This window comes from Rhamphochromis sp. 'chilingali' (genome assembly GCF_963969265.1).
Source record: "Rhamphochromis sp. 'chilingali' genome assembly, chromosome: 7".
Classification (NCBI taxonomy): domain Eukaryota; kingdom Metazoa; phylum Chordata; class Actinopteri; order Cichliformes; family Cichlidae; genus Rhamphochromis; species Rhamphochromis sp. 'chilingali'.
The window spans coordinates 3,306,865-3,326,776 of NC_137934.1; the positions used below are offsets into that span (position 1 = coordinate 3,306,865).

General features: G+C 39.4%; 1 protein-coding gene across 5 annotated transcripts in view; it reads left to right on the plus strand.

Moving 5' to 3' along the window:
• LOC308400003 (chemokine-like protein TAFA-2) overlaps positions 1-19,912 on the plus strand; it is a 92,533-nt gene that overhangs the window by 62,522 nt on the left and 10,099 nt on the right. For 3 of the 5 annotated variants that reach the window (XM_080887465.1, XM_080887463.1, XM_080887464.1), the window contains exon 3: positions 16,653-16,808. In XM_080887465.1, coding sequence (XP_080743591.1) covers positions 16,653-16,808 — 156 coding nt within the window. The remainder of the gene's footprint in view (positions 1-16,652; positions 16,809-19,912) is intronic. The other 2 variants (XM_080887467.1, XM_080887466.1) reach the window with 1 other exon arrangement.

Consider the following 19,912-nt stretch of genomic DNA (forward strand, 5'->3'; position numbering starts at 1 on the left):
AATATAATAAATCTACCCTACCGCCTACTGGTGTTGGCCAGAGGGGCGATGGCGCGATATGGCAGCCTGGCTTCTGTCAGTCTGCCCCAGGGCAGCTGTGGCTACAACCGTAGCTGCCTCCACCAGTGTGTGAATGTGAGAGTGACTGAATAGTGGCATTGTAAAGCGCTTTGGGTGCCTTGAAAAGCGCTATACAAATCCACTCCATTATTATTGTTATTATTAAATTACTTACGAGTTTAATTTGTCAGCAACTTTCTGCCAGCCCTCTCTCCTTGCTTTTGCAGCCTTTGCAGTGTTCCCTTGCGTTCTGATTAAACTTTGAAACTCCTGAAATCCCTCACTCAAGAGTTCTTGCTCTGCTGCCGAAGAATACCGAGCGCGCTCCTTCGACATTTTCGCCTACCAATCAGAGGGTTGCCGATCAATGTTTCTACTATCGATGCGTAGCCCCTTTTACGACACCCAGTGATCTCACATTACTTCATCCAGCTGTACTAATCGTCAACAGCAGGTGTGTTCGGAGAACCGGATTAGCGAGCTCACGGTTAGCACGATGGTTTGGTCTTGGATGTGTCATTTGATCTTGGATGTAGTAAGCGACGTACGAAGAACGGGCCCCTGGGTACCAAAGCAAATCATTCATACCGTACAAATAATGTAAATATGACGGTGCATCACGAAAGATTGATATCAAACTGATCACTTGACCAATATTACGTTACTTGCTCTTCAAGTGAATCAACATATTTTCAGTTCTTACCCTCCCCGACTAAATCGGTTTCAGTTATGTACTGAAACATAAGAATGGACATTAGAGGCTTCTTTCAAAGAAAAAACTCAGGTAAATGTTATTTTATATATTATGCTTTGTATGTTGTTCAGTATATTTCTATGCAAAACAAGAGGGATTTCAGTACACAGCAGGATATTCACATTTGTAACCAGATATTTACATACACTTTAGGGAGAAAACATAAAACATTTTTACTGTAAAACATCAATTTAGAGTAAGCTTTTGTTTTAGATAAATATTGAAATATCTTTTGAATTAGTTAAATGTCAGAATAAAGAGAGACAGAGCTTTCTGTTTTTTTATCACTTTGATCAAATTTAGGAGTACATTTACACTAAGTTTGTTAATTAATAAGAAACTCCAGACAATTCCATTCTGAGCTCAAGAAGCTTCTGATAGGTTAGTAGAGTCCATGTGAGTAAATTGGTGGCACAGCTGTGGATGCATATAAGGCAAAACACAGAGCCTGTTTTTTTGAAATGGGAAAATTAAAAGATATCAACCAAAACACCAGGAAAAGAACTGTGGACCTCCATAAATGTGGCTCAAGTTTGAATACAATTTGGTGCCATTTGCAATTAAGAAATACAGACAGTTTCTCTCTTTACTCTTAAAGTTAACAAATATGTTTTTTATATTTATCTAAAAAAATAAACATTTAGTCTGATTTGATCTTACAATTAAAAAAGTGTTTGTGTTTTGATCTGAAGAGTACATAAATATGTGGTTTCAACTGTATATTTGATGATTGTCAGCACAAAGAGGGAGAGAGAGGAGCAGAGAGGGAGATGGAGAATGAGGACAGAACAGAGATGGAACAAGAGCAGGTGAGACACACATGTTAGTCAAATGGTTGTTTACCAAAAGTATCACCGTATCATAGGTCCTCATGTATCTCGTACCTAGTGTTTCTTTTTAGGTATACTATTTTTCAAATTCTACATTTATTAAGTTATGCAGGCTTGTTTGCACAACAAGGCTAAATAATTATATAAACTTTTCTCAATCTAAATATTGTACTTTGGTAGAATTAAAAAAATAAGTGTAGTGCAGGTCTATGATGATTTTTAGTGCTACGATCATCTAGTTCTGATTCTGGTTCTGTCTTGGTTAAGTCCTAAGTAGTCCTGATTTTGAACTCTTGTAGTCCTGTTTTAATTCTGGATCAGTTCTGGGTCTGGTTGAATTGGGGTTTAGTCCTCGTGTCTTGATACAGCCCGACTTTGTTCTGCCTTGCTGCTTAATTAAAAAACTAGTTTAAGGTGTCCTGCATATGTGATATATATTTTTCCCTATATGAAGTCATTCTTTTTTGAACAAAACTCAAAACAGAGCCAATTAATCTTTCAGTCATTTCTAACCCCCCCCCCCCCCCCCAAAAAAAAAAATAAAAAATCCCACATGCATACTACCCTTTAGGGCTAAGCCCCGGGTGTCTCAAATGTCTGGCTCCGCCTCTGTCAGTAACTAATTACTTTTTTCAAGTAACTTGACCACACAATGAAAACGTCATCAGGGCTGATCCGCGGCACAGAACACTGTACAAGTCTTCTAGTTCTGGGCTTCCTCTCTTTTAACTGACATATTAATATAAGAAACTAGCAGAATAACAAAGTCACTCATTTCATGTCCTTCTGGAGCAGGTTCAGCAAATGTCAGATCTGATGCAGAGACAGAGGTTTTTATTAGGTGTCTCAGTCACATCATGTGCTCTGTCTGATTAATCAAGTGGCCTAAAGAGGCTCAACATAATGCATCTCCCCATGCCAAGACATAAACAACTTTCCTCTCTCTATAAGTTTGGTTAGTGCCGTTCCATCCATTCACTCAGCTCTCTGGGAGCTACTGAGACCCGCGGAGGCTTGTGCGATTCTCCCAAAACAGAGTGACAAATGCAAAGCGGCACACAGAACAAATGCACTGAGGAGAGCTGCCACATAGGCTGCCACTTCTCATGCAAGATGTTATGAAAGGAATTTGTCACCATTCTGCATCACAAATAAAATTTCACAGTGGTAAACGGTGGAGTAATTGGATTGAAACGGCTACTTTGGTGGTATGAGTCAAACTCGTCTCCCATTGCCTAATTAAAAGTGTTGTTGAGTCGTCACCAGTAAACCCACAGAGATCAATTATGGCAACTCAGCAACATTACAAGCAAAGACCAACCCACATGTTTCATCACTGGGAGTCCCACTGACAATGCACAGCCTCAGGTAATTGGTGGTATGCAGGCAGTTCTGCTGCCAGACAGGATGTCCATTCGTGAGCATGACAGAAATTGCACACACCTCTCTCCTCTTTGTCCACCAATTACACTGGGAGTGCAGCGCTTTGATGTGAGTGGCTTTGATTGGCAGCCATCCCCCATTCAAGGCGCTCATCATTTCAGCAGGAAGAAGATCAGAATAATCTCGCACGTGCTCCATTTCACCCGGATAGCCACCGCCGCCCACTAATTTCCCCTGAGTGTTATTTGTATCGCTGTAAACCTGTTATCATTTAAGAGATAAAATGATGCCAGAACATGTCCAATAGAGACATGTTCTGGCTTCTGGAAGAAGGAGGGACCTAAGCTCACTTGCTGGCAAGAGGGACAAATTTATTTCATTTCAACAAGATGAAAAACTATTTTAATAATGCACAGACATGAGGTTTTGCTTCTTTAGATAACCAGTTTGTGTCAGCAAAGACAGGATCATGGCTGCGCCATCAAACGTGCTGCTCTCTGACAGTTATGCAAATTTGGTTTATTTTCTGCTCTGATTTCTTAAAAAGAAGGTTTGCCTTTGCACTCTCCTGTCAAGCCAGCTTGCTACAGAGGAGTCTGTCCTTTACAACAGTGGATGTTTACAACACAAACTTAATAAGTGTCTCTGGTCACTCCGTTCACCTTTGTGCTTGTGCCTTATTGAGCAGAGATAGGAGTCAGACGGGATGGCTTGGATCTAAAGTCATGGGGACATCTGATTTATTTTAAATAGCATCTACAATAATCGACTGTACATTGATTCTAAATGCGTTGCTATTTGTTTTTCCTCCTGTGCCTTTTGTGTCTTCTGATAGTAAATGTAAATATGTGTATGCATCAAAACAACCACAGAACTTGCAGTGATGCATCTTACGTTAAATAAAGGAGGTGCTTTGTATAAGTCTGAAGGGAGCTGTTAAAACTTTCCTGTCTGCATGGTATATAGGAAGCTAAGCCAATGGTGTGTTAGCTTTATACCATGGAGATGGCTTCCTGGTTTGGTCCAGAGGTCATTTCTTTTAAATTAAATGAAAACAAAACAGGGGTTGTCATTTTGGTAATTTCGTTAATAATCACATTGACAGTGCTCTGGGCCCATTATCTTCCTATTGTAAGAAAAAAAACCTCGATGGTTCCTTCAAACTATGTGGGCAGGTGACAGCAGTAGTCCAATCCAGCCTTTTTCATTTAAGACAGCTAGCTAAGGTAAAGCCATACCTTCCAGCTAATGTCTTTGAACGTGTTATTCATCTTTTTATTACTTGCAGACTGGACTGCTGCAATTCTTTGTACTTTACTCTTTATCGTCTGCAGCTGGTCCAAAATGCAGCTGCTCGTCTGCTAACTGGCACTAAACAGTAAGATCATATTACCCCAGTTTTAGCATCTCTACACTGGCTTCCTTACAGGATCCAATTTAAACTCTTACTCCTTGTTTTTAAGGCACTTAACGGCCGAGCCCCTTCGTACCCGTCTGAGCTCCTATTTATTTATGCTCTAGAGAAAACCATGAGGTCCAGTTCAAAACTAATGTTATCCATTCCACGGACTAAACTGAAGTCTTGTGGCGACAGGTCCCAGAGCAATAGTCTACCCTTAAATATTAGATCTGCACAAACACTTGATCACATTTTTATGGTCACACTTTGACCAAGTATTTTGGTTTTAACAGCCTTAGTTGTTTTTTTTAGTTGTTTTCCTTTAGTTATTTTATTTATTTATTTATTTTTCTATATTTTACTGCATTATTCTACATTGTTAAGCACTTTGTGCAGCATGGACTATTTGGAAATGGGCTATATAAATAAACTTGACCTATTTCCTGCACCTTATCGACACTGTGACCCCAGGAAGTGAATGTAGTTGAAAGACAAATAGGGTCCAAATTCATGGGCTGCATCCTCCTGAGGCCGCATTTGTAGGCAGAGACTCCTCCGAATGCAGCCGACAAATGCGTTCTCCTTTTCCCCGAATTTGAAGGATGGGTCGGGTGTGTCCTTTGTGGCCCACCATATCCCAGAATTCATAGCGTGGCCCAGCCAAACTCCAGTTTTTACTCTTCCTGGGTCACAAAATAAACTTTTAAGATATTTTCAGGTGAGAATGTAACGGTGTAAACTTCAAATATCTGCTCGATTTATCAAGACATCACATTTTTGCAAAAGTGCCCCGATGTTTTCGGTTTTATTTGTTCCTGAGTAAATTGGTTTTGCTGAGATTAAAGTTATAGTTTTCACACAGCTGAATAAATGTCAAATAGAAAACTGATTAAACAGAATTTACTCCAGTGTCCTGTTATATTTTCAATAGAAATGGGCAGATGGCCAAGTTTATGAAACTCTACCGAGACAGCTGTTGATGCAAAACTGAAGGCTAGACCGTCCCATTTCACAGCTGCTCACTTCCGGCCCACGTAGACTGCGAAGGTCTGGTCCTCAGGAGGATGCAGCCTATGATGTGGACGCCCCCATAGGCCTGGTCTCAGAGCTGAACCGGGCTAGCTAGGTTACGCTAACTTCCAGCCTCAGACAATCCAAGTTAACCAGTTCATGGAACAAACATGGAACTATTTGTTATAGCAGCGGTTGGTGAGGCGACTAAAGGACTGACCCCAAACAGCCACCAGTATTTGAAATATAATTCTTCTGTTATTTTTTCTTTCTTTTATTTGGCTTTTATTTATATCTTATGTAATTTTCTTTTTTGATTCCAATGTACAGCACTTTCTGTCAGCTGTGGTTGTTTTGCTTTATAAATAAAGGTGATTGATTGATTGATTGTTAGTACACTTCTGTGCACTACACTGTGCATATGCTACGCGAGTTATGTGGTGCATGAATTCCAACAGGTCAGTGTTTGTAACAATCACAGAGATGAGCTATCAAATGTAGGATACTGAAACTGGGCATTCAAGCAAAGTGAACTATGCAGGTAGACAAAAATGTCATGCAGGAAAAGAGCATCGAGGAACTGAAAAAAAGGGGCAGAACTGGAAGACTGCTAGGAACACCAGAAAGTGTGATGCTAAGCACTCAAAGATAATCTGGCCAGCATGAACACATTTATTTTAATTCTTTTAAAGTGAAGATTACACATGGACACAAAGTAAAGCCAAGCACATGTAATGTTGTTGCCTAAAAAAAAGACTCTCTTCTTGTTAGCTAGCTAGCTTGACAATGGAACTAGAATAGACACAAATCTTTCTACTACTTGGGTAAAACTAAATAACGGTCTTTCTGTTATGTGCGTTGCTAGACCACAGTCAGGGCTAAACATATCATGCTGTACAAGTTTTTTTACCTGTTACAAAGGCTGGACATGTCTCCTTGATACAAGATGTTTGCATAAATAGAAGATTTTGTGTGTTGTTATGTTGATATGTAGATACTAACAGTAATAGATGATATGATAAACGTGTAATGTTTGAAGCAAAGACTAAAATTATAAAATTTTGCAAAACCTTTAAGAAACAGCTCAAGAAAAACATTCCACATACCATGTGCCACTAAGCATTCACAGACTATAACCTTGATGTACTAAGGCTTGCTTTGTAAGAGCTGCTCTTCAATAAAGCTTAAAACCTAATCAATCAGTTATGTGAAAAACAACTGTAGGACTTGAAGAGTTTTTACCAGAAAAGCAGTAGGAAGGCATCTCTACCTAATTTTTATATTGCATTGCCATCTCGGCAAACAGTGCTTGTGGTCACCCAAGTGGGTTGTAGAGAGCTTAAATTCTGACCTTCAAATTGTGCTGGCCTTGAATTTCAGTGTCTATAATGGGAAACCACTTAGCAAGAATCAAAGCACACAGGTCGGTAAGTAGAACTCGAACCTGAGAGGAGTGAAATATTTCTGAAGGTTTATACTCAGTATTTTTAGACGTTAGCAGCACTCAGGTAGCACTGAGCTGGTACAGGTGAAGATTCAGTTTGCAGTATAGCATCTGAGGTGCCTTCTGTATGTACTACTGTAAATGTTACACTGAGGTATGACCTCCATGTCTGGCTTCCATTCTGTGTTGTATGCATCAAAGATTGTTGCTTGCTCTGCACCTTGCACTTTCTGCTCTTTGTAATAAAAAAGATTTATATGTTGGATAACAAGCATCCTGCCAAGAAAGGAAAACATTCCTTGCACCCTTGAGAGAGCAGTAACTAACACTCGGAGACACTATTGGACCCCCATATTAAACATAACAAACAAACCATATTCTCATTTGCATCGAGTTCAGTGTCCTGAATCAGATTTGCGAACATGGTTGCAAGATTGTGCCTCATGTGAAAAAACCCGTCATGTGTCGCTGCTCAAAACAGCTACGAATAAAGCAATAAATAGAACGACACTTCCTCTTCTCATTATGAAGGTTTGCAAAGGGGGAATCGCACTCGGTGAGCTCATTGTTAAAGGTGTTTTCTCTCTACGTGAGGCGGTGTTTCTGGCTGCACACAATGCAGCATATAGAGCAAAGCAATGATTGCATTATCATTCACAACAGCTTCATGAATGATACAGAGCAGGGATGCATTTGCAGTTTCTCCGTCTCCAGAGACCAATGTATAAAAGCTTCTTAAGCAAAGTAATTTCAGTCGTGCACAGAGAGGGAAAAAATGCCCATCCCTCCACACGGAAACAGCTTTGGTTCAAAGGATCGTCTTAAAGGAGCGAATGCTTGGGCAGCATCAAAAGTTGGGAGATGGAGTAGGAGATGATCTTGTGATCGAAAGACCTGACTGCTCCGCCACAAGCAGAGACTGTTAGCTGCTACCGTCACAGTGACAGATTGTTTTTGTATTTTGTAAAATCAGTGTGAGTGTGGGAATTCCCTTCAGCGTAATTATTCAGCATATAGAGCAGCTCGATAGAGTTCGACAGGCGTGTCTTACGGTTTGAAATAGATGCAGTGAGACGGAGGATGTATAACCGTAGCAAACAAGGAAAATATTGGAAAAGTTTATTGTAGGTAAAGTTTTCCCTTCAGCGTGTTTTATGTTGCGAAATGGTGCGTTCTAACCCAGCGGTCCCCAACCTTTTTTGCGCTTGGACCGCTTTATGTCCGACAATATTTTTACGGACCGAACTTTAACATGTTGCGGATAAATACAACAAAATAAAACCAGTACCGGTACCAAAAAAGAACAATTATTCATAACACACGGGGAAAGACCCAGGGAAACAGAGTTAACGATAAAAATCCTGAAAACCATAAATTTCACACCCGAGCCTCAACTCTAGCGGCCCGGCACCAAACCGGTCCGTGGCCCGGGGGTTGGGGACCACTGTTTTCCCCTAAACCTTTGATGCCTAAACTTGAACTTCAGCTGGTCATCTTGACTGCGTCTATGAGCCTAAATACATATAAAGCTGGAACGGAGTACCCACTAAGGTTGCTGTTGATGCTCACATCACTAACAAGGCGATGTGTTTTATAGTGAAAGGGTCAGTCAGCAGCAAGAATATCGCTCCACATGCAAATTGGCTTCTTTCTTTGGTTGACCACGAGAACATTGCATGATGTCATGTGGATAAATCAATGCTCAAAGGACTGGACACAAATAGAGGATCTCTGAGTAAGGCTTCAAAGCAGTGATTTTCAGAGGTCAGCCCTATGAACATGTTTCATGTTACGCATTATAAAGACTAAGGGCCAAGAATCAGAAAAGACGAGTCATGGGTTACATTCCTACTCGTGACTGTACTGTGATCAGTAAGAGAAGGGTGCTTTGAAAAAGAAATGACATAAAGTTTAAAGGACAGAGATAAGGTAGAGGTGAAAGACTGAAGGAGAAAGAAATACACCAAAGAAAATGTCTTAGTTCATTTCAAACATTTGATCTTTTTTTTTTTTTAATAATTCATTGGAGTATTAAATTAGAGCTTTTGGATATGGGATGTGTTTAAATTCATGTCACTTAGATGACACCTAATAAGAAACATGTTAGTCACTGGTACTGATCTACATCCTTTGAACAATCATCAGAGAATAGAAATGAATGCCAAGAGGAAGGCTGTATATGAATAGCACATTATTAGGAGCCATTCAGAGGACAGCCTAACTGTATTTTATCTTAAGATGAAAAATCTACTAAGTGATACAGTTTAGGAAATTTAAATGTGTCAATTTTGACTATCACGTACAATTTTATGGTGCATTTAGAGCCTCGTATTCACTGTCAGCTGTGCAATTATTGATCAGTCTTACTGGCGTATACATACTATGGTGGGAGCAGCAGGGCAGAGAGCACATCTAGTTCTCACTGGGTTTCAGAGCTCAGAGTTGTGAGAGAATCATAAGAGAGCAACTATCAGCCTCTGGGCTTAAACACGCCAGATGTGAGGAATAATGTGTCATGCGACTCAGTTTTCGCAGTGGCATGCTGAGCATATTGTACCGAAGGTAAAAACGGTGAAGTGTTGGCTCATATGGATATCAGCAGACTCTCTGTATCATTTCCAGTCTGTGGATTCATCGAAGGAAATTTTGTTCTACAACACTGCAAATTTCACTGAGGAAATGCATTCAAGTTTACTATAAAACAATATACAGTCAAATGCATTTCTTTACATTGTGTATATATTTTTGTTATAAATTCTTGATGAACGTTTTTACTTACATTGTTCCTTATTATTCATAATTCTTTTTCTTTTTAGCTTCAGAGTTTTTGTACCAGGGGGTCGTGTTTACCCCCACAGGCACAATTCACTAGCTTTGCAAAGCAGCAGACTGCTCACTCTGCCTCTGGAAATTTCCAGCAGGGTTCATATTTCTGGCTTTCTCTCACTAATATAGTTGGGGGGATTTATTTTCCAAAATTCCCTTTGGCTGATATATATATATTTTTTTTTTGCTTTAAAATACTAAAATAAACCAAATCTTGTAAACCAAAATAACAATTGTGCTTCCCATCTTTACTGCACATAATCGTCTTGGTTTCCTGCAAGGTAATGTAAAATGCCAGAAGGCGTTTGTTTGTAACTGGATTTGCTCTGCATTAGATTATCCTCAAACACAAATGTAGTGAAATGGACTGGTACTAAACAGTCCGCTGGGGCAACATTACACATCTTTGTTAACAGTAACAGTGGTAGAAAGTTTGAAAAATGCTCTGTGGCATCCATAATATTACAAAATTGTATGATATGTAGATATTTCTGTGTTTTTTAAAACAGATTCTTCTTCCTCGTTATATTTTATGCAAAGGTGTAATTGTTGTGTTTTGTTTGGCAAGTAGGTAGTTTCATCATTTGCAGTTGTTTTTTTTGCCTGTTACGATCACATTGACAGTTCTACTTGCCCAGAGCGAGGCCTGTAATCCCAAAGGTGCTACGGAGGAAACAACCGGCTCTCAGTGCTGGAGCTGTTCCAGCGATTATCATGAGGAATGTGAGGTCCTTGGACAATAAGATGGACGAGCTTAGCGAGCTGATTAAGACCCAGAGGGAACACAGTGAGTGTGGTTTGATGTTTTTCATGGAGACACTCACGTTCCCCAGACTACAGTGTCACACTACCTGGCTTCGGGAGTTTTCGTGCAGACAGGGACGTTAATCTAAGAGAGAAGAGGAAATGTGGAGGGACTGCACTGTGTGGGGATGAAACCCAGCGTAGTCCTGGATATTTTACCATAAAGAGATGTTTCTGTGGCCTGCATGTTGAGCTGTTAGCTGTCAATCACACATCCATCTTAGTCGCAGAGAGAAACAGAAACGCTGCTGCTATTTGAATTCAGTTTAAATCAAGATCATATTCGCATTCGTCCATCCGCTGCCACAGAGGTCATCAGAATGACTGTGGGTGTGGTGAATGACTATGGATCATAACCATCCTGCCCATCTGTAGTTATTATTTTATTAAGCTCCCTGGTGTAATATCTTTAGGTTTTGGTTTATAGAGCCGTTCAATTTATTTGAACCTTTCTGAGCTATTTTTGGTACAGTGTACAAATTTACAGGAGAAGCTGTCTTTTATAGCCTGTTCTGGTTATAACAAATGTACCTGGGTTGATTTTCTTTTAATTACCTGCTTCATTTTGTTAGGACGTGCATTATAGTTTGCTATAGCCGTGGTTGCATTGACAGGCAGGTCAAATGGGCTCTCAGCCGTCTGCTAGGTGTCATCTCAGCCACCTCATGCAGTGTTTGTTGTGTTTGTGCCTTTTGGGGAATTTTTTTCAATACAATTATCTGACAAATAATCTGGTTTGCTGTGTGGTTTACAGCCACATTAGCCCCTCCAGTTGGCCTATGTTCCATTTTTGAGTAAAATTGCATCTTATTTTTATGTTAATTAGCACATATTAGCAGGTACTATGTGTCTGTGGGATACTCCTGTTAAGAAAGTGAATGTTTCATATAATTAACAATTTTCACATCAGAAAAATTCATGTAAGAACATTTGCATAGGTTCAGTAATAATAATAATACTGTTTTTTATTTTTATCTGTACTTGTTCAGTTGATATTTTTCCATTTAGAAAATCACTGCTTTCCATTAAAAAAAATAAAATAAAATAGTTCTTCTAATATGTAACTATAAATGTGGCTAAATATGGTTGTGGTGGAGGTGTGGTCAGCTGCAGGGGAGGAGTGGCGCAGTGAGCTCAAGGGGGCGGAGCCAAGGCTGGAGGGACAGGTGGAGATGATTTGCCTAATGAGGTTTTTCTCTTTTTATATAGTAAAGCCGGAGACCAGAGAGGGGTGTGTGTGTGTGTGTGTGTGCGTGTGCGTGTGCGTGCGTGCGTGCGTGCGTGTGTGTGTGTGTGTGTGTGCGCGCGCGCGCGCGCGTGTGCAGACGACTAACTGGAAAGTTAGCGAACATGGTGCCGAACCATAAAAACGTGTGATGCTTCAATAAACAGTCCTCAAGTGTACATCGTGACGATGTGTTGGTTCGATCTTTACAGTGGTTAAATAATATACAGTAATTATAAGGTATTGTCTGAATTATAGACAATGCAGGCTCTTATCTATTGGTTCATCATTCTGGACACGATTTTTATTGTCTTGTCCTGTTTCTGAATTAGTTTCGCATCCCAGAACACAATCCAGCACCAGCCCCAGCTCGTTTGTAGTATTTCATGTTGGAAAAAATGAATATTTTCCACTTTGGCGATTGGAGTTGCAGTTGCTGGAGAATCATCTCAATTCAACTAAAACACATCACAGATTTTTAACTGTCATTTTTTAAAAATATGTTGTTTATTCAAAATGTATCAACTGGTTAGATTTAGGCATTAAAAATGACTTCATTATGTTAAAAAAAAAAAATCAGGGATTTGGTTGAAATGCAGTGATTTTCTTAGTTTATAGCTGTTTCTGGGTGACTACGTCACATTTTACTAAACTATAAGCATTAAAGTAGACAGTTTGGTGTGGTTTGGTCCAAAGCCTCCTCATTCTTGGTCTTACCTTGCTCGCCATAACTTAAAAAAACCTGGAAATATTCCTGCTGTTAGTATAACCTAACTTTATTTCTCTTTATGCTGTAATTGGAACATCAACATTCTCTTGCGTCTCTCACTTATCTCAATTCCAACAATGTGTCTGCTAGAGGCGGGCAGATTGATCGAGGTATTGATATCAAGGCTGGTATTGGTATCATATTGATACTAGTGTGACAGGATCAATACTTTGTTTCTGTTCCCCAAGTTCAGGATGTAGCCAAATGAATTATGTTAAATTATTGTTGTTGTTTGGAAATGAAAAATGTGCTACTCTCCCCTGCATACGCTGCCTTTAGAGGATAAGAGTCTGTGTCAGTATCACAGTATATACTTGGTATTTGACTGATACCAAAATATGCAGTATCACACACCACTAATGTCTTCACAGAAGAAGTACTACCTACTCTATAAGTAGTTATGAGTACTCACTCATAAATATTTATAGTTTCCAGCGTCCTTCTCAAAAAGGCTTGTCTAGTTTTTCATGCATGGCTGTTTTCATTTTTGCCATTTTTGGATAGAACCACAGTTGAGATGCAGACAGGACATATAGGACAAGAGAAAAGGCTACAACAAGCAACAAAAGTCCCCAGCCAGAGTCAGACTGGGGACGATGCAGTTACATGACATGCTTAGCCATCAGGGAGTCCCTGCATCCTGTTATTTAAATTTCATGGCATGATGCTGGTGCTATAAAATTTTGAAGGACGAATCTAAAAACATAACCGCGGCAGCAGCAGCTGTGGTGTATCCGGAGCCAGAGGGATCCTCTCTGTCAAAGCGGAGCACAGCAGGCTAAAAGATGGACTCTGTGTGAGGAGGACTGAATGATTCCTGAGTGAAATGCTTTTCTCTGTATCTGCTGGCAGTGTGCGCTGAGCAGGCATCCAAAAAGAACTCTAAATCCAGTCAGAAACACCATTGCTTCTCAGTATGTAGCCGCTGGCAGCACAAAGACCTAAAGCAGCTCAGCTTACTGTGTGTTTGTCTTTCATATCTTTTTTTCTTATTTGCAGTAAGCATCCCGCTACTTTTGGATGGCTACCTACCTGGTGATTTGAGAAAGGATGGTGAGGATAGAGCAGACACGCATAATCAAAAACAGGACGTCCCCTTGCTCTTCCTGTGTTGTTGTTTCTTTGCTTTTTGTATTTTAAGTATTGTGGGTTTTTTTGCCCGATGATAACATGTATAATATGTGTGAAATATTTGATCCTATCACTTTGTAGAGATTAGATAACCAAAAACATGGAGCAGCAAATATCAGAGCCTCAGTAAAAGTCATATTTTCTGAACTCAAATAAGATAACAGATGCTTTTGTGTTGTCAGATTTAATATCATTCGGTCTCAGAAAAGCAGCTGATTCTATCACCTTTAGAGCTGCTTGTTACAGCAGCCAAACTGTTGCTGTCCACAGACGTAACACGCTGAAGTGAAAATGAAATTAACCAGGCTTAGTTGAGTTGCTCGAGTACAGACTGTTAGGACCAGTTTCATGCAGTCGTTTCAGATTTACTGTTTACCGCAGCGGCAGCAGTGTGTATCTCAGCAGAAGGACACCTCATGAAAATGTCACATGCAATTAAAAGAGGATGGAGCAGCTCAGGCTCTAAATAATTCAGACAATAGAGCGTGATCTGGAAATTGGCTCCACAAACTGCAGTGCTGCACTTTTGCCTTCACAGACCTGATTTTGTTTGTTTGTTTGTTTGCTTTTTGTTTCGACAGAATGCTGCTTGCTGGGATAAATCTAGAACAGCATCATACTTGAGTAATTCTTCATATACACAGTGCCATTTTCTATTTTTACATAGACATATTTACGATTATATTTATTGTGCAAATGATGCCAGAGGCTGACTGGTCACCATATTATCCTCTGTAAAGAGCTGGATTACAGTTTCAGCAATCAGACTTCAGAGCCAAACTTAAGTAAGTAATGATCTTAAAGGGACTCTGACCATCAGGGCTATCTAAGGACTTTTCATGAAAACAAAACAAAGGCTATTTTTTTTAGTGTTTCATAATCATAACATATTGAGTGACTTTCCCACATGGAAAACTTCTCAGATATACACAATTATTATCAGTCATTTGTATGTATTACACGACATATGCCTCATGCTCTGTATAAAAGTGCAGCCTTCTGCATTTTACCTGTAAAAGATGATTTGATGATTCACGTACAAGTTGTGTAAAAAAGAAATTGAGCTGAAACTGACTGTTTTCATTGATATTGTTCACATTCAGCCTTAAAACAAAAGAAATCCTTTCTCTGTGACTTAGGGTTGGACATGCAACTGGCACACTATTCTGTGGGCTGATCATACTTAGAAGCTTTGTGGGTCCCGGTGAACTCAGAAGCGAGTATGGCAGATTGTTGTAGTCACGACACCTTTTGCATTAAAGCCAGCAGCCTTACAACCCACCAATCGAAAACAATACTCTTCTACCTTGCAAAATCAAGACAGGCCTGGCTTTGATGTCTTCCTTAGGCCCAGAAAGCGCTGCCTGCTTCTTGGACAAGTTCACAGACTAACAGGATGGCACTTTTTAAGTTTTTATTGTTAAAAGTATCCTCAGCTGATAGGGCTGAACAAATTTCTCGAGTCTTGTATACTAATTTACATTGCAGAATCATGGCCCACACATCCTGCAGCCAGGGCAGTACCTGTACCTATTTGTTCATCAGATTTAAAGTGCAAAGTATCCATTTTAGTGTCACAAAAAATTGAGAGTGTTATCAAATGCCAGCTTAGACTGCAGAGCAGCGGGAGCCACACAAAGAACATTGATGGGGTTCCAGGTGCCGTTATTTCAACTTCACCTCTGCAACTCCAACTCTTTCTTAAACTGGAAATCCCTATCACACTCCTCCCTCTTCAGCTGGAAGCATGCTAGACAACATCAACCTAGCATTAGCCATAGCCAAGCGAAGACTGCAGAAAGTGAGTCAAAGTGGAGGCGTGTCATCGGCCTGTTCTCAGTTAGTACCTGTACAACAGGTGCAGAAGCAGGCGGTACTATAGTCTACCCTGACAATAGGGAAACACGTCTAGTATAGCCACCACGTCAGCCCCTGCCAAGCTAGGATATTTGATAAATGCTAGCAAGTTAACAATCCCCTTCTCTACTAAACCAGACACCGGGGCTGCCAGTGATTCACTTGGAGCTGTTGAAAAACTGACACCAAAGAAAGATGCCACCTCATTAAAATACTTTTTTCCTAGAAACTGGTTGAGTGAATAGAAGAAGCAACAGCCAAATCTACATACAGGTCAGCTAACCTAGAGCTAATACCCTGCTGATTAGCCAATCTGAAAAACAGCAGTAAGGAGAACAATAACAATTTTAGTGGTCTTCTAAGATCTTAAATCCTATATATTTGATAGTAATATACATATATACATATATATATATATATATATGTATATATATATATATATATATATATATACATATATATATATATATATATATATATATATATATATATATATATATATACACACACACACACACACACACACACACACACATATATATATATATATACATATATATATATATGTATATATATATATACATATACATATATATATACATATACATATATATATATATATACACATATATATATATATACACATATATATATATATACATATACACATATATATATATACACACATATATATATACACACACATATATATATATATATATATATATATATATATATATATATATATACATATATATATATATGAGTTGAAATGTAACTGTTTAACTGGAGCCTAACACATTAGGGTTACTTCACAAAGCAGAAAGCCTGCCTTAGAAAGCTGAATCTGGGGTCACTATATGATATGCAAATTATATAGCATATGTTGGCCTTTGCTTCTTGTTAAAGCTGTCACTTGTGAATCATACAAATTTATAGACTGGTACTGTTCACATAACGAGAGAAGCCTGTGATAAATGAGCTCTTTTAAGGAAATTAGTGGCCTTTTTGCTTTCAGGCTAATCGTTCCCACAGATGAAAGACCAAAGAGAGATATTATCTTGGGATTCAATCCAAGGCCAGTAGTGCAGCTTCAAATGAGTGTTCAAACTACAGTGAATCATTCAATGAGCACTGACTTTTTCTATCATTTCCCCAGCAGCCCACCATGTTCGAACTGGCACCTGCGAGGTGGTGGCGTTGCACCGCTGCTGCAACAAGAACAAAATTGAGGAGCGGTCGCAAACTGTGAAGTGCTCCTGCTTTCCCGGACAAGTGGCAGGCACCACCAGAGCTGCCCCATCGTGCGTAGATGGTATGTTCCAGTAACCCAATATTTCATTGGCAGTGTTCACCTTTTTTTTTTTTTTTTTTTTGCTGATACTCCATCCCACAGATTTTGAGGGAGACTTGCTGAGGTCAGTGATAAATGCCAGTACATACAGTACCAAGTCTACTATTGAAGGAATATGCTAAAAGAGTACAATTTCTTATCAGTCACAGCACAGAGAAATGAACCAACACATATCCCCTTTTTTCAATACGTTTTAGACATTGTTCTGTTTTTGTAGTCCATTTATAAAATGAAGAAGACAGACACACAGTTATATCAGCTTCCCAACGCCTAAGATGGCATAGTTATGACTCGTTTTATTCAACTAAAGCTCAAAATCCTCAAAACACTTTGTAACTGCTTCTGTGCTTGATACATCCTGTGGAATACACAATGAACGTGTAATTAAAACTCATTGAAATATTCTCACAGTTTGAGGTGTCCTGATGAAACCCCAGGGCTTTGCAGAGACTCTCCTGAAGGGTTTTTAAAGTGACTGATAAATGAATGTGACGCTGTCCAATGCAGACTGTAAAGTCGATGACCCAGAAGGTCTCTTAGCATGCTAATGTGTCAGCTGAAGTGGCTGCTTCTCTTTGGTTTGAAAAGCACAGATTTCTGGCTAAACTCTGGACCCAGTCGTGTTTGACCTATTCCTTGACATTTTAGTATTGACATTTTCTGCAAATTAGAGCTGTGAGCCACTGGCCTCAGTTTAAAGCTCCATGGGTGATCTCAGAGAAGAATGATCAGCACTTAACCTTTTAATTATTCTTTCTTCCTCAACCAGGGATTACCTTTAGCTGCACTCAGTGTGAGACAATCTCCACTTTATATGAAGATAAATGAACCTGCAGACATCTGAGAAAACTTGAAGAGATCTGAAGGTGTAATTTTAGAGAGGCAGCTACAAAAGATACCCGAAAACTTTACTGAATGGATTTTGTACTACCATATTGTTGTATAGCCACTTAACAAAACAGGCTTTTACATCTTTGCCTTGATAATCTGATAATGGGCGATTATCAAGGCTTTGCAGTGTCTGCAGTGCTTGCTGGTGTTCACTGTGTTGCCAGTTTTGGACCCAGATTACTCCGCGAGGCTCCTGACTATGGTAGCCGTAGTGCTCCGACAATCCATCAAGCGGTGCAGCTTCGTATCTTACCAAAGTCATACTAAAACATTTTTTGACAGATTTTGAGCGCCGTGTACATCATAAAAGCAGTTCGAGATCAGTAATCACATCCAGAATTCCTACAAAAGACGCACCGGATTATAAGGTGCACTCGATTTTTGTGAAAATTAAAGGATTTGAAGTCAGATCTGCGTGTCTCCAGTGTGATCATTTATGAGTATAAACCCAAGGTCAGTGCATTGATTCAAAGGCATTTTTATGGCTACACTAAAACAATCAAGGAAAAATAAAGCATAACTTTAATTCTTTTTCCCAGATGTTTTCACTCTGAGCTGCCCTCGTGCCTTCACGGCATCATTACCTGTTAAGTGAGATGTATCCCATACACTTTTGGTATGTTTGTTCATCAATACTCCCATTTCATTTCATGAGAAACCTTTGTGGCTTTTTAATAGCTGCTGTTACACAACCACCATCTGCTTGCAGTTGACCTGATGCACTTTTTACACCACACTGCTGCCATAACCCCAGCTGTGTAATTCAAATTGATTCCCTCATGTCATAACTTCTCCATTCTCTGCAATTTAATGGAGTGAGGCTCCAGCGGTATATGTGGATTATAATACCCATTCTCTTCATTAGGAAGTACACTAACAGCAGTGAAGGGGGTTGTGGAACGTGGATAATGACCTCTGTAATAAGCCAAATTTAAATAATGTCTTGTAGAACTCAGCATTAGCGGTTTAATGCTCACTGTTGCAGAGGCAGATGAGTTGGTGTTCTCAATGCAACTCAGTGATTTCCATTTACATGACTGAAGTCACATCTGTTCGTAGTTCCTGTCCCACCCTTACACGTGGATCAGATTTGTCACAAGATTGTTTGAATACCTGAAATAGAGGTGAGTGTTGCCAGTCAAAAAGCAAATCTTACATCATTTAAGACAGCTGTCGGAAGGTGACATGGCTTGCTGAGAGACAGGTATGATGATTTGATTTATATCCGATGGGAAGCTTCATCTCAGGCTCATAACGTTGTGTGGAAATGTTCTTGAGACCTAAACAAAAACGGTGTCGAAATGAAATTGCAAAATAAAATGCAAATGACTTTTAATATAAAAACAAAACATTTATGAATTCTAAATGTGTGATGGTAAACATGGTTTTCTTCTTTATTAGTTAGCAATATTCAACAAAGAATCACCTACTTTAGGTTTTTGAGTACATTGTGGCAGACATGTTTGTGACACGGCTGCAGGAGAAGCCGATGCAGCTCATCACACCGCCCTGCATAAATAGTACTGGGTCCTGAGTGTGTGGTTGTTGTGGGTGATGTGTGCAGCTGGCAGCGGGAGAGCTGCAGCTGAGTGTGTGAAATAATAATAAAGTATGCTGAAAATGATGGAAATGTGGCGAGTCTGCCGTGGATTTATTACAAGCATTTTTTTTTTACCTTATTTTGACATGTTAAACCAACTGTCTGACTAATCAACAAAACCACTGCGAGCTAGTGGTTGACAAATGGCCCAACAGGTCTGTGTGTGACTGAGGTCTTTGTCAACAGAAAGATAACCAACCATGAACATCTGAAGAGTGTGTGCAGTGGCAAATCTTTATAAATGCAAAATAAATTAAGAGAAGAGTTTGCCTTACACTCATAATCCATTACAGCCATCTTGTTCCTGGTTATTTGTTACCTGTTTGTGTTTGACTTTTAGTGGGATTGTTGATTATATCCATCTATAAATATATTAACTACTCTTTTTTAAAACAGTATGCTAAGTTAGCAAATCTGCAGGGACACAATGTCAGTGAAATGTGAAATGAGCTCTGGATTAGCAGCTAAACCAACTTTATCATTCAAAAGTGAAAAAAAGAAATAAGCACGACAGTCTAGTCCTTTATCAGTATTTCCTAACCATAATACTGTGAACAAAGATATTTCCACCTAT